Raw genomic sequence first — 15,450 nt, 5'->3', positions numbered from 1 at the left:
TTACACTTCACAGGAAAGCAACCGACAGAATCAAGGACTACTCATAACCTGATCATGCTCACTAATATGTTATCACTGTTATACTCTGAATTATATTGTTGCATGATGCTAAGGGCGGAGTCCTGAGTTCAAATCCCAACACAACATAGAGTCATGGAGTCATAGAGTGATACAGTATGGAAACAGGCCCTTCGGCCCAACTTGCCCACACCAGCTACACTAGTCCCATCGGCCAGCATTTGGTCCATATCCCTCCAAACCTGTCTATCTAATTGCTTCGTAAATGTTGGGATATTCCCTGCCTCAACTACCTCCTCTGGCAGCTTGTTCCATACATCCACTACCCCTTGTGTGGAAAAAGTTGCCCATCAGATTCCTATTAAATCTTTTCCCCTTCACCTTAGTTAATTTATTGATGAAGGAATAAAAAATGTTGAAATTATAAAATGGGAACATAAAACTATTGGCCACAAAATTCAACTCCATCAGTTTGAAGGATGAGTGGGTAGCAAGAGGATTGGGTAATGTTTAAAGAGCAACAGAAGATAACTAAAAGGGCAATACGGGGAGAAAAGATGTACTAGATTCCCTAGTATGAAGGTAAGCTAACCAAGAATATAAAGGAGGATAGTAAAAGCTTCTTTAGGTATGTGAAGAGGAAAAAAATAGTTAAGACCAAAGTTGGACCCTTGAAGACTGAAAAAGGTGAATTTATTATGGGGAACAAGGAAATGGCAGATGAGTTGAACAGGTACTTTGGACCCGTCTTCACTAAGGAGGACACAAACAATCTTCCTGATGTACTAGTGGCCAGAGGATCTGGGGTGACAGAGGAACTGAAGGAAATCCACATTAGGCAGGAAATGGTTCTGGGTAGACTGAGGGGACTGAAGGCTGATAAATCCCCAGGGCCTGATGGTCTGCATCCCAGGGTACTTAAGGAAATGGTTCTAGAAATCGTGGACGCATTTGTGATAATTTTCCAATGTTCTATATATGCAGGGTCAGTTCCTGTGGATTGGAGGGTAGCTAATGTCATCCCACTTTTTAAGAAAGGCGGGAGAGAGAAAACATGGAATTATAAACCAGTTACCCTAAATTGGTGGTGGGGAAGATGCTGGAGTCAATTATAAAAGATGAAATAGTGGCGCATTTGGATAGCAGTAACAGGATCAGTCCGAGTCAGCATTGATTTACGAAGGGGAAATCATGCTTGACTAATCTTCTGGAATTTTTTGAGGATGTAACTAGGAAAATGGCAAGGGAGAGCCAGTGGATGTAGTGTACCTGGACTTTCAGAAAGCATTTGATAAGGTCCCACATAGAAGATTAGTGGGCAGAATTAGGGCTCATGGTATTGGGGGTAGAGTGCTGACATGGATAGAAAATTGGTTGGCAGACAGAAAACAAAGAGCAGGGATTCATGGGTCCCTTTCAGAATGGTAGGCAGTGACTAGTGGGGTACCGCAAGGCTCGGTGCTGGGACCGCAGCTATTTACAATATACATCGATGATTTAGATGAAGGGATTCAAAGTAACATTAGCAAATTTGCAGATGACACAAAGCTGGGTGGCAGTGTGAACTGTGAGGAGGATTCTATGAGAATGCAGGGTGACTTGGACAGGTTGGGAGAGTGGGCAGATGCATGGCAGGTGCAATTTAATGTGGATAAATATGAGGTTATCCATTTTGGTAGCAAAAACAGGAAGGCAGATTACTATCTAAATGGTATCAAGTTGGGAAAAGGGGAAGTGCAACGGGATCGGGGGGGTCCTTGTTCATCAGTCAATGAAAGTAAGCATGCAGGTACAGCAGGCAGTAAAGACAGCAAATGGCATGTTGGCCTTTATAACAAGAGGAGTTGAGTATAGGAGCAATGAGGTCCTTCTGCAGTTGTATAGCGCCCTAGTGAGACCACACCTGGAGTATTGTGTGCAGTTTTGGACCCCCTAATTTGAGAAATTCGTGCTATTGAGGGAGTGCAGCGTAGGTTTGCAAGGTTAATTCCCGGGATGGCGGGACTGTCATATGCTGAGAGAATGGAGCGGCTGGGCTTGCGTACTCTAGAGTTTAGAAGGATGAGACGGCATCTTATTGAAACAGATAAGATTATTAAGGGTTTGGACACGCTAGAGGCAGGAAACATGTTCCCAATGATGGGGGAGTCCAGAACCGGGGGTCACAGTTTAAAAATAAGGGGTAAGCCATTTAGAACGGAGATGAGGAAACACTTTTTCTCACAAAGAGTTGTGAGTCTGTGGAATTATGTGCCTCAGAGGGTGGTGGAGGCCAGCTCTCTGAATACTTTCAAGAGAGAGCTAGATAGGGCTCTTAAAGATAGCAGAGTCAGGGAATATGGGGAGAAAGCAGGAATGGGGTACTGATTGGGGATGATCAGCCATGATCACATTGAATGGCAGTGCTGGCTCGTAGGGCCTACTCCTGCACCTATTGCCTATTGTCTATTGTCTGTTGTCTATTGTGTCCTGACCCAAAACATCACCTATTCATGTTCTCCAGAGATGCTACCTGACCTGATGCGTTACTCCAGCACGGTGTATCCTTTTTTTAACCAGCATCTGCAGTTCCTTGTTCCCACTCACACCCCAGTCACTCTTCCTCCAGTCAGCCAAAAGATACGAAAGCTTGAAAGCACCTACCATCAGATTCAGGAACAATCTCTTCCCTGTTGTTATCAGATTCTTGAATGGACCTTTCATATGCTAAGGATATATTCCAAATCTTCCAATCTGCCTCCTTGTGACAATTGCACTTTTTAATATTTGCACTTTCTTAGTAATGATAACACTATCCTCGGCACTCAATTTATTTTCTCTTTGCCCCTCCTGTTGTACTCATGTGCTGGATGGCACACAAAACAATATTTTATATTTGATCCCAATACTCTTGACAACACCAACACCATTGCTCTTCATGATTAATCGATTACCATCGATTATAATTGAGATTAGTCACTATTACCATGGTAGAACAAATTCCAAACAATAATTCAAAATGCAACTTTAAGAGTTGTCCTCCCCCAGCCGCCCATTCCCATCAGATCAATTCTTAACACAATTGATGATAATGTAGTGGAATCCACTACAGTTAATCAATTTAAATTCTAGCTTTGATCCATTCCTTATATTAGATGTACATATATTTTAAAATTAAATCTAAGGTTCTTCAGTAAAATCAGTTTGGTAAGTGGAAGGCACAGTAGTGCAGCGGCAGAGTTGTTGAGTTGCAGTGCCAGGGACCCACGTTTGATCCAGACTATGGGTGCTGTCTGTACGTTCTCCCTGTGAACACGTGGGGTTCCTCCGGGTGCTCCGGTTTCCGCCCACACTCTGAAGATTTGCAGGTTTGTAGGTTAGTTGGTGTCTATAAATTGTCCCCAGTGTGTAGGATAGTGCTAGTGTACGGGATGTTCGCTGGTCGGCGCGGATTTGGTGGGCCGAAGGGCCTGTTTCCACGCTGTATCTCTCAACTAAACTTTGTTTAGTTTCTTGCAATTCTCATCAGATCAATTTTTAATTGAATCGAAGAAAGCCAATAAAGCTAATGGAATGTTGGCCTTCATAACAAGAGGAGTCGAGTATAGGAGCAAAGAGGTCCTTCTGCTGTTGTACAGGGCCCTAGTGAGACCACACCTGGAGTATTGTGTGCAGTTTTGGCCTCCAAATTTGAAGAAAGACATTCTTGCTATTGAGAGAGTGCAGTGTAGGTTCACTAGGTTAATTCCTGGCATGGCGGGACTGTCATATGTTGAAAGAATGGAGCGACTGGCCTTGTATACACTGGAATTTAGAAGGATGAGAGTGGCTCTTATTGAAACATCTAAGATTATTAAGGGATTGGACATGCTAGAGGCAGGAAACATGTTCCCTATGTTCGGGGAGTCCAGAACCGGAGCCACAGTTTAAGAATAAGGGGTTCACCATTTAGAACGGAGATGAGGAAAACCTTTTCACTCAGAGAGTTGCAAATCTGTGGAATTATCTGCCTCGGAAGGCCAATTCTTTGGATGCTTTCAAGAGAGAGTTAGATAGAGCTCTTAAAGATAGCGAGTCAAGGGATATGGGGAGAAGGCAGGAACGGGGTACTGATTGTGGATGATCAGCCATGATCACAGTGAATGACGGTGTTGGCTCGAAGGGCCAAATGGCCTACTCCTGCACCTATTGCCTAATGATGATAATGTGGTGGATTCGTTAACTAATTTAAATCCTAGCTTTGATCCATTTATTGTATTAGATGAAGATATATATTTAAATTCAATGTAAGGTTCTTTGGTGAAATTTAGTACGTCTCAACCTAATAATCGACGTGGGGTGGGGCGGTAGAATTAATGGCCCTAATTAAAACTTCTTCGACGATTCCGTATCAAGTGGCTGGGGCTGTCGCTGTACTAATAAAATAATAATAATAATAATAATAATCTATTTTATTGTCATTGCACATAAGCGCAACGAGATTTGGTATGCAGCTTCCATCCGATGTCATAACATAAATAACTAATAACATTTAGATTTTGATACCCCGAGAACATGGATTGTAAAAAGAACAGTAAAATAGCCAAAACAGTTCAAACAGACTAAAGTGCAGATGTGTCTGTGCGACGTGACCATCCGAGGGAGACAGTCCGTGGGGGGGGGGGGGGGGGGGGGGGCACCTAGCCGGGCCGGTTCAGAGCCGCTATAGCTCTGGGAATGAAGCTGTTCCCGAGTCTGGAGGTTCGGGCGTAGAAGGCCTTGTAACGTCTGCCGGAGGGAAGTTGAGGCAGTTCAAGACGGGAGTTGAGGCAGTTTAGTGAAGGATGAAGTGGGAAATCGCCATTAGTTTTGGATGCTCGGCGAGTCCACACTGTGAGTACAGTTTTATTCCGACAAACCGAGTAATCTCAAAAGCGCTATTACGTAGAAACACTTTAATTTCAGCCCAGGCTATCCACGTATATGGAGAAGATGAGTTCTAGGTTTGATGTGAATTTTATTGATACGTTTCTTTAAATTCCGAGGCAGCTATAATGCAATCGATTTCAATCGACTACAAATCCATAAACATGACAAACAAGCCGTTTCCTAAAAAGGAATAGTTAAATATCTCCCTCTCAACATCCGTGGGAAAACACGCACAATTAAACACAAGACGCAAGACATAGTAATCAATATTCGTATAACACAACTGCAAATATACAACATTTCTAACCCGAGATGGCATTTGATTAATTATCGCAGGGTACAATTCAAACTGTGCAACGGATAATATTCAATTACTAGAGACTTTAAACTAATAGTTCCATAATTAACAAAATTTGTGAAAATAACCCCAGATGACTATGCAATATTACTTGAGACAAAACAACTTACTTTCGTTTTTGAAACAAGCTTTTATTTCTGTCTAACCCCGAGTAACTTTCTGCTGACATTTAAACGTGGCATTCCAGGATATTAAGGCGTTGTATGTCAATGTCACTAAATGGGGTCCGCCTTGCACTTCGCTGCGGTGAGTTTCAGCTTTCGACATTAAATATTTTTTTCTGATTCAAAACACAAAGTGCTGGAGAAACTCGGCGGGTCAGGCAGCTTGTGTGGAGGAAACGGGCAGGCGACGTTTTGGGTGGGGACACTTCTTAAGTGCCTGTGCATTCCCTCCACAGATTTGGTTTAGTTTAGAGAAACAGCTTCTTCGGCCCACCGAATCAATGCCGACCAGCGATCACCCCAGTAGCACTATCCAACACACTCGGGACAATTTACAAGTTTGCCTAAGCCAATTAACCTATAAACCTGCACTCCTTTGGAATGTGGGAGGAAACCGGAGCATCCGGAGAACTCTGTCGTAACCGCGTTTCAGCACTCGCGTAATGAAGCAACTCTCCCACTGCCCCTGATACTGTCTGACCAGTTGAGTTCCTCCAGCACTCTGCTCACTGTTTTCTCGTTCTAAGAGTCGACTGAATGATCTCCAGTCACCCCGCTGTTTTTTTTATGGCAGACTTTACGAACTTTTCATGGAGTCTCTTGCACATGTACCTTGACTCCTTAAAGATGTCCCGGGGGTGTTGGCTGGTTGTGACGAGGAGACATTAGCAGTGATCGGGTCTCTTCCGAGCGGAGTGGTGGGGGCGCAGGGATCCTCTTTGAGATCCCCAGAGGATACAACCGAGTCCTGTTCGGGAGCACCATTCCTTCCTCTTTTCTTATCCTCTTCCTTCTTCCACTTCATCCTCCTGTTTTGGAACCAGATCTTAATGTGCCGTTCGGTGAGGTTTAACATGACGGCCAGCTCCACCCGCCGGGGCCTGGAGATGTACTTGTTGAATAAAAACTCTTTCTCCAGTTCCAACAACTGAGCCCGCGTGTAGGCGGTGCGAGTTCGCTTGTTTTCTTCCTGCTCCACCATGAATGAGCCCCCTATGAAGAGAGAAGATGTTAAAATATTGGTATCGATTTATTGTTGTTAATTTGATCTGAAGGAGGGTCCCGACCCGAAACGTCACCCATCCTTTTTGCTCCAGAGATGCTGTCTGGCCCGCTGAGTTTACTCCAGCACTTTGTGTCTGTCTATGGTATAACCAGCATCTGTAGTTCTTTCTTTCTACTTTTCTTGTTATATGATTTATTAATTAATTGATTGATTGATTGATTGATTGATTGATAAGTTTACAACATACAGCATGGGATCAGGCTGTATATCAGCCCACTGAGTGCACGCCGACCATCGATCTCCTGTGCATTCTAGTTCTATTATCAAACTTTCTCATTCATTCCTCACACATTAGGGAATTTTTTTAACTAAGGGCAATTATAATTTTAAGGGAGAGCATTAATCAATGTGTAGATGTAATCAAGGTTTAATGTGTAAGAAGGAACTGCAGATGCTGGTTTAAACCGAAGATAGACACAAAACGCAGGAGTAACTCAGCGGGACAGGCAGCATCTCTGGAGAGAAGGGATGGGTGACGTTTCTGGTGGATAAACGTGATGCTGCCTGTCCTGCTGAGTTATTCCAGCTGTTTGTGTATTTAAGGTTTAGTTTAGTTTAGAGATACAATATAGAAAGAGGCCCTTCGGCCCACCAGGTCCACGCCGACTATCGGTCACCCGTTCACACAATTTTTACAGTATGTTATTCCACTTTCACATCCACTTTGTGCATACTAGGGACAATTCACTGAGGCCAATTAACCTCGCCTTTTTGAGACGTGGGAGGAAACCGGAACACCGGGAGGAACCCGACGTGGTTACAAGGACAACGTGCAAACTCCACCCGCGGTCAGGATCGAACCCGTGTCTCTGGCGCTGTGAGGCAGCGGCTCTACCACCGAGCCGCCCAGGATACAGTGAAAATATTTGCCTGTGTTCTATCCAATTAAAGCGAGTTACCGGAGAAGGTAGATGAGGTAGTTTAAGAAATATTTAGACAGGTACGTCGATAAGTTAGGTTTAGAGGGATATGGGCCAAACGCAGGCAGGTGGGACGTGTAGGTGGGGCATGTTTGTCGCCTTGGGCAGGTTGGGTCGATTGGCCTGTTTCCACGCTGTACGGTTCAATGACTCCAAATCAGATAATATTATACACAATCAAACCATACAAAAGTACAACGGGAAAGACAAAAATACCAGAGTACCGAATATAGTTCTGGGCATTGCAGTACAACCTTTCCGGAGAAGAAGTCCAATGTCCGCAAATAGATGTTTGGAGTGTACCGGTCAGTATTCTTATAACAGAAGGGAAGAAGATGTCTGATGATGTGCGCTTTAAAGTTTCTGTGCCATCTGCCCGATGGGAGTGGGGAGTGGAGGGAATGAGCGATGTGAAGTTTTAGTTCAATGCGGTTCGTTTTTAAATTGAGTATATTAAACCAAAAATATGCATAAAACATAATTAACAATTCTCAACAAAAATAAATTGGAATGATGATATCGTGGTTATGGCACCGCTCAGATAACAGAACTGCAGTGTGAACTCGCACAGAGTGCAATTTCATATTTCCTCCAATCTGCCTTCCAACTATGGAAATACAGATAACTCGCTGGTGATAACGCGGTTCAAACGCACACCATCGCCTCACACCCTCATTTTCGAAAATGAAGAACGCGGCCAGAAGTCGTAGGACTGTTGCCATTTGAGGTGAATCTCCCGGGTTGAACGGTTTGAGATCGACTGCACTAAGCTAAGATTTCCAATGGGAAGTATTAGAGGACTGTTTCACATGAAGGTCTTTTTTTTTTTTTAAAGATATGGACATTAAAATCGAAAGCAATTTTTGGGTACAACTGGATTTGCTTGCGGGAAAGAGACGTTTAGTTTAGTTTAGTTTAGTTTAGAGATACAGCGTGGAAACAGGCCCTGCGTCCCCTCGGCTCCGTGCCGACCAACGTACACTCTATTCCTACATCCTACATTCTAGGGACAATTTACAGAAGCCAATTAACCAACAAACCTGCGCGTCTTTGGAGTATGGGAGGAAACTGGAACACTCGGAGAAAACCCACACGGTCACAGGCGTGCTTGCAAACGCCGCACAGACAGCACCCGTACTCAGCTTCGAACCCGGGTCTCTGGCGCTGTATGGCAGCAACTCTGCCGCCCAACCGCTGTATCCTACACACACTAGCGAGATGGAATAATTTCTACGAATGAATTACGGTTCTTGCGAAGCCTTCACAGTGGAGCTGAATACATATCACTTTCTGTGATTCATGCATTTGGTAGTCATACAGCGTGAAAAACAGGCCCTTCGGCCCAACTTCGGCCACGCCGACCAATATGCCCATATCTGCACTAGTCCCACGAAGATAGACAAAATACTTCGGGCTCGACCCGAAAAGTCACCCATTCCTTCTCGCCAGAGATGGTGCCTGTCCCGCTGAGTTACTCCAGCAATTTGTGTCAATCTTCATTGTAAACCAGTATCTGCAGTTCCCACCTGCCTGTGTTTGGCCCATATCACTATAACCCTGTCCTATCTATGTACCTGTCTAAATGTTCCTTAAACGTTGTTATAGTACCTGCATCGTCAACTACCTCCTCCGACAGCTTGTTCCATACACCCACTACCCGTTGTGCAAAAAAGTTACTCCTCATGTTCCTCTTAAATCTTTGCCCTACACATTAAACCTATGTCCTCTGGTTCTCGATTTCTCTACTCTGGGTAAAATACTCTGTGCGTTTATGATTCTGTACACCTCTATAAAATCATCCCTCATTCTCCTGCGCTCCAAGGATTAAAGCCCTATCTTGCTCAACCTCGGGTAGAACAAAGATATTTGACCAAAATGCCTTATTTCCGTTTTAACTTCTAAATACTGTCGTGACTCGAAGCCCATCTCACAAAGCCTTGATACAACGGTCCATTCTTCTCCCATAAAACGAGTAATTGAAATCCTTTGTCTCATGTTTTAAAATAATCTCAGTGCAAATCATTGTAAATATATTTGTATTGAGGAAATATCCTCATTCCATAGTGATATATACAAAGAGAGATCTTTCCTTTAAACGATTTCATTCAAATAAAGTGAGCTCGGCGCAAATGGGTTCGCATTTATTTGCTCAGTTTAGATTAGGAAATAAATCCATCAGCCCATCGAGTCAGTGCCGACCAGCGATCACCCCGCACATCAACACTATCCTACACACACTAGGGACAATTTTCAATTTTACCGAGCCAATTAACGTACAAACCTGCAGGGCTTTGGAGTGTGGGGGGAAACCGGAGTTCACGGGGAGAACATACAAACTCCAAACAGACAACACCTGTAGTCAGGATCGAACCCGGGTCACTGGCGTTGTCTACCGCTGCGCCACCATGCCGCCATAAACGTATCAATTTTCTACCCCAAATTCTAAAAAAAAAACCCGCGTGTATGAACAGGTATGATTTTGCGTACAAATCGCAGAATTAGATTAATTGTAATTATATGCCAAATTATATTTAAAATATTCATTTGCTGGAAGTGCTACTCTGCTGCCTATTATTTCTAATATAGTCGCGAGGTTCATTGAAATCTTGTTGTAAGAAAACGGCACTGCATTGACAACCATAATCTTTTGCCAGTGGTTTCAACGATTGGGATCTGATCATGTCTCACTGTAAATTCCGTTTTGCGAATTTGTTTGTGACAATTGCCAATTTTTATTCGTTCTCGATTTTTACTGCACCTTGCACTTAACGTAATTCCCTCTACATGTAGATCAGTGCACATGTACACTGTGGATGGTTCTATTACAATCATAGTATTTCCGCTGACTGGCTAGCACGCGACACTATACCTCGGTACCGTCACAATAAACGAAACTAAACTAAAGGTGATTTTTTTTTTTAACATTAAAGACGTCTTTAAACATGTTTAAAACGTGAAATAGTACATATGAAAGTTTTCATTGCCAAAGTTAATTTTGCCACTTGAAGTCTCAAGATACTCGCGCTGTAGCTTACTCTATAAATCTACTATAAAATAAAAAATTATCGTTAACTGTTCTGAAAATTCGGATGGCGTAAATTCAGAATGGAATCTTTGGAAATTTGTTTTGTGGAGCTGTTAGTAACTGTGACAAATTATATCGAAACAACTATGTGTTATAAACATCTAAGGAACTTGCTTAAATTCAGTATAACTGGGCAACGGGAAAAGCCGTGTGAGATCATATGGTGAGAGTGGTAATTCCAATTGGCTTTTGCAACTGTCCCGCAACTTCCTGCTAGGAGTAAAAATGTCCTTTAGCTGCCTATCGTGAAGCAAACTTTTGCAAAAGGAACAGCATTGACACGAATATTCAAAATTCGTTACATCAAGTTACAGGTCAGCGTTTGCTTGGTTGGCGCTCCCCGTGGGATAGAACTCGCTGCACTCAATTACGGGTTAAGGAAGCGCGCCTTGTGTTCAGAAAATGACTATCACATGTCAAAGAATTATAATTGCTGCCAGAAGTACTTAGATATTCAGAATCACGATGGTGACCGTGTTTCAACGTAAATAATCAATTGCCATCAAGGTACACCGTATACCGAAGCGAGGACCTAGTCTTAATCGCGTAAATTTGAGCATTTTAACCGGTCAGTTATTGAAGTTTGATCACCCGTTACATTAATTTGGTTCTTTAATTTACTGTAACTACGAAGTCTAAAATTGTGCCAAAATATTATTGACTGTTGCCAACACAACACGACGGTGGGAGATTGTTACCGGATTATATGTCGCTTTCAATTATAAACCGAGATATACGGGGGATTTGATCGAGGCATTCAAATAGTCAAAGGATGTGCTACAGTGAATACCACAGATCAAGAACGCGTAGACTGTGTGTTTAAACAGGCCCAGGCCATGTAAGAGTGAATTGAGACACGAATTGCAAACGAAAAGACACACGGTGTTGGAGTAACTCAGCGGATCAGGCTCTCTGCAGAGCATATGTTCTCTGTTCAGAACATATATAGGCGATGTTTTGGGTCGGGATCCTTCTGAGGAAGGGTCCCGATCCCAAACATCACCCTGAATGTTCCCCTGAAATGTTGCCTGGCCAACTATAGAAAAAGTAATTGAAATATGGGATAGTCTCACCCGAACTTCTGTGAACTATGAACGAAAAGGAACATTAAACTAAATATTTAGTTGACATGTGCTTATTGGGCAGTCGAGGGTTATGAAGTAAGGGCGATAAGTGATCCGGAAAGAAGTGATAACATGATGGAAAATGGAGCAAGCTGGCAGCGCTGACAGTCCTTACCTGATCATCACGTTATGACCTCGGTTGTGAATTATTCAGATTTTTAATTCGGCCAAAGAGTTACTTGACTTGGAAATAGGTCTTCATAGAATTACCACAGGAATGTCATAAGACCTGGTTAAAAATCACTTGATAGAAATTACAGTATATTCTAAAACGAAACCAAAATTCGAAGATATAGTCGTCTCTACATTAGTAGTTTGACAATACAAATTCGAGTGACAATTATTTATGTCATTCGCTGTAACTAGGCCCCCAAATGTAAATTAATGCATCCGGCCGTGTAAACTCTATAATTCATTGAAAATTGATTATTCAATAGCTACACCTTTAACACTGTAAAATCCCTACACCGTGTCGATTTATGAAATATAATTCGTGTGTCATTTACCAGAATAATTATGTACTCGTTTGATTTCAAACAGGGAATCGCCGTAAATTATGTTTTAACCTGCGCATACGTTTCTTAAAAGGCAAATTGCATCCTGGAAGTATTGATAATCTTGTATTTGACGGGGTGGGGGGAGGAATCTTCTAATGACGACCGATTATTTTTAGATTTTTATTCTTATAACCTTTCTGGTATAATTCACATCATAAAGGTTATTCGAATTATTGCAATGGCTCAGTCTCGGTTAAGCACTTAAATCGGTTTACATAGGCAAAAAAAAAAACCCTATTTATCTGCTTGGAGAAATGGTAGTCATTTGTTGGGAATCATACTCCAGTCTAATATGTGTTTGGTTATGTAATGGGTTGCGATTTCGCTTTTACGACTCGATACAAACAAATCTAGAGTAATTATGCACGTTTTGATCCATTTACAGCCGCAATCGTATCACCAGCCAGGCGCGCTACTCCTCGCGTCCAGCTTAATGTGTAGTTTTCCACAATTAGGCTTTACGTTGTCCAAATTTAAGAAATCTGGAGGTTTCGCTTTTCAGATTTTCAAAGAGTGAAGAAACGGGGAAGTGCAGATGCTAGTTTACAAAACAAGACACAAGGAAATAATATATTTTTACAGTTCGTATGTACTGTCCTGCTCTGCTTACAGCTGATTTTTCTGCTTCATTCTACTGCAAACGTGTTTGTCCTGACTCAATTCCTCCCCAAATAAAAACAGTGCTGTTGGTTAGAAGGTGTGTGGGGTAGAAATCCTGGTTTACTACAAACTTGGAAGTTCGATTGTATGTAAAATATTACCACGTGTTCGCACAATACGAGCATTTGCCTCCTACCCTTTCAGTATTTCCAAATGCCCTCCCCCCCCCCCCCCCCCCCCCCCCCCCCCCCCACAAACCTTCTCGCGACTTTATTGTTGCTACAGTAAAATTCATTATAATATTAATTTCATTAGAGAATAGTTCCGGCCAGGAGTTCGGTAATATTGACTTTGATGTTGAAATAAATGTAGCTGCTTGATAACTGATCGACATATGCAACGTTACTGGTGTTATATCACAATAGGTTCACAGATTGGATTATGGAAAAGGCGAAAAAGGCGTTATGATCTTTAAAAACGCGTGATCATAAAGGCAGGGTTAAAGTAATCGTTTTTTATAAGGAAGGGAGGTTTGTATTAATTTGGATTTTGAAGTGGTGGAGGTACGATCTGATGACATTTTCACACTCAACTTGAAATATTAATGGATTGGACCAAGCAATACCAACAACGATAATCAGAAGGTACACAAAAATGCTGGAGAAACTCAGCGGGTGCAGCAGCATCTATGGAGCGAAGGAAATAGGCAACGTTCAGTCTGAAGAAGGGGTTCGGCCCGAAACGTTGCCTATTTCCTTCGCTCCATAGATGCTGCTGCACCCGCTGAGTTTCTCCAGCATTTTTGTGTACCTTCGATTTTCCAGCATCTGCAGTTTATTCTTAAAAACGATAATCAGAATATCGATATACGCATATCATAGCAGAGATGTCAATCTCATTGAACACAGGTGAAATGCCCATTGAAAGTGGATACATTTCAAAACGACAATGTTCTTCCATTCTCTCTACCCACCCATGACCTAATTCACAGTACAATTATATTCTAGTCTTGTCATCATTAGGAAAATAATTCCTCAGCAAGGAATTTCTGAAAGAAGTCTTACACTTACCCGGCCATTGTCCTTTCCATATGTGAGCGTGGGATTTGGTTGACTTCATCCAAGGGAAGGGCAGATGCGTTCTGTTGTGACCCTCCAGGTTGCTGATATCGGGAGCGCTACCAAAGCAAGCCCCTTGATGAGAGTGGGTGTTGGGGTGCTGAGGCTGCGGATGGCGGAGATGCGAAACTGTAGGATCCTCTATCGCAGGGACTTCGAAAGGTGAAATGTCAGCGGGGCTTCCTTCATCAAACCCTGACAATGAAGGATTTGCGTAAGGAGTCTGTGGTTGTCTCCCTACGTAGAGACACGCCGGTGGGTTTTGATTATATTCTTGGACCTGTGGTCGTTGATAAGCGCACGACTCGTTATAAATTTGAGCCGACGCATAATAACGCTCATCGCTGTCCATGTCCGCGAGTTGGTCAACACACATACAACAACACTGTAATTTCACAGTTTAATAGCTCTGTCTTGGTTGATTCACGAATGGAAATAGCACCTGACACTCTGTTGTGCTCCGTGGAGAGTCGCGGATATATCATGTGACTCGCCTCCCACAACCGATTGGACTGTAAATCCACTTCGTCAACTTTACCTGTGGACTCCATTTACTTTCCACGTAGTTTTGCCACAATGGAAAGTTGTCCGTAAGCCAGGCGATGTGCCTTTCAAATGATTCATTCAAGAACAATTCCTGTGCTTTTCCAGTCGAAGGCAGGTATATTGGGCGAGAATTGATTCGTTAACGCGCTCCAGCTTAATCAGCGAAGTTACACAAATATGTTGAATTTTAAACATTTAACTTAGAGAATGGATGACCAGAAGTGAATGGTATCAGTGATAGATTAGACAGGGCAGTCTTATCATCTTCTCAGCGACTTGGGCCTGGGAACCACAGATAGCATAAAAAAAACAGTATTATTTCTAGCAAAACGAAGATTAGCTACTGTTTTCTTCACAGATCCTACACGACTGACTGGGATTAACACGTCCGGAATGAAAAGCTTTAACGGCAAATCCACATGGCATCTGCGCACATTCAATCCTTTTTAAAGACCAGGGGGTTCGGGCGTTTTTGTTAATGCACTCGGTTGTTGTTTGCTGTCTAATATCTACTGAGTACATTATTCACATACCTGTTACTCTGCTGCAAGTAACAATCTCATTGTTCAGTTTCGGGACATATGACAACAAACCCATGTTAACTCTTTCAATTGCGTTTGAAATCATGTGCTATATTCATTTCTACTAACATCAGATTACAGAGCTTTCTTAATAATTTTACGTTTTGTTTTAGCAACCCGGTTAAACATAACAGCCCTTTTCTTTGACTTCCTGTTTCCTCCGTGTTAAAGTTTTATGCCGAATTATTGATTCATTTCATATTTTAACTCTACTCCCACCTGAACTGTCACCTGTTTCAACGGCGGGTTTAAGCTTCGACCAGATTAAATATTGACTTTTGATTAGAAGACTCTGTTAATAAATCCTGTCAAAAATATTATCTCCTAACATTTCAAGAGATTGTCATCGATTCGTACCGACGTTTTAAGATAACTTATTTTTCTTCGTGCGTTTAAACCGAAATTCAATTCTTTAAAGTTAAACTG

The 15,450-nt window shown here is 42.4% G+C and overlaps 1 protein-coding gene across 1 annotated transcript; it reads right to left on the bottom strand.

Moving 5' to 3' along the window:
- Positions 1–5,964: 5,964 nt before the first annotated feature.
- Positions 5,965–14,252, bottom strand: pdx1 (pancreatic and duodenal homeobox 1). The gene is made up of 2 exons (XM_033022128.1): positions 13,850–14,252; positions 5,965–6,420 (listed from the first exon to the last, which is right to left on the bottom strand). The coding sequence occupies exons 1-2, from the start codon at positions 14,247–14,249 to the stop codon at positions 6,005–6,007; spliced, it is 816 nt and encodes a 271-aa protein (XP_032878019.1). The 5' UTR covers positions 14,250–14,252; the 3' UTR covers positions 5,965–6,004.
- Between the last annotated feature and the right edge of the window lie 1,198 nt (positions 14,253–15,450).

This window comes from Amblyraja radiata, chromosome 6 (genome assembly GCF_010909765.2).
Source record: "Amblyraja radiata isolate CabotCenter1 chromosome 6, sAmbRad1.1.pri, whole genome shotgun sequence".
NCBI lineage: Eukaryota > Metazoa > Chordata > Chondrichthyes > Rajiformes > Rajidae > Amblyraja > Amblyraja radiata.
This window is presented reverse-complemented; position numbering and strand designations above follow the sequence as displayed.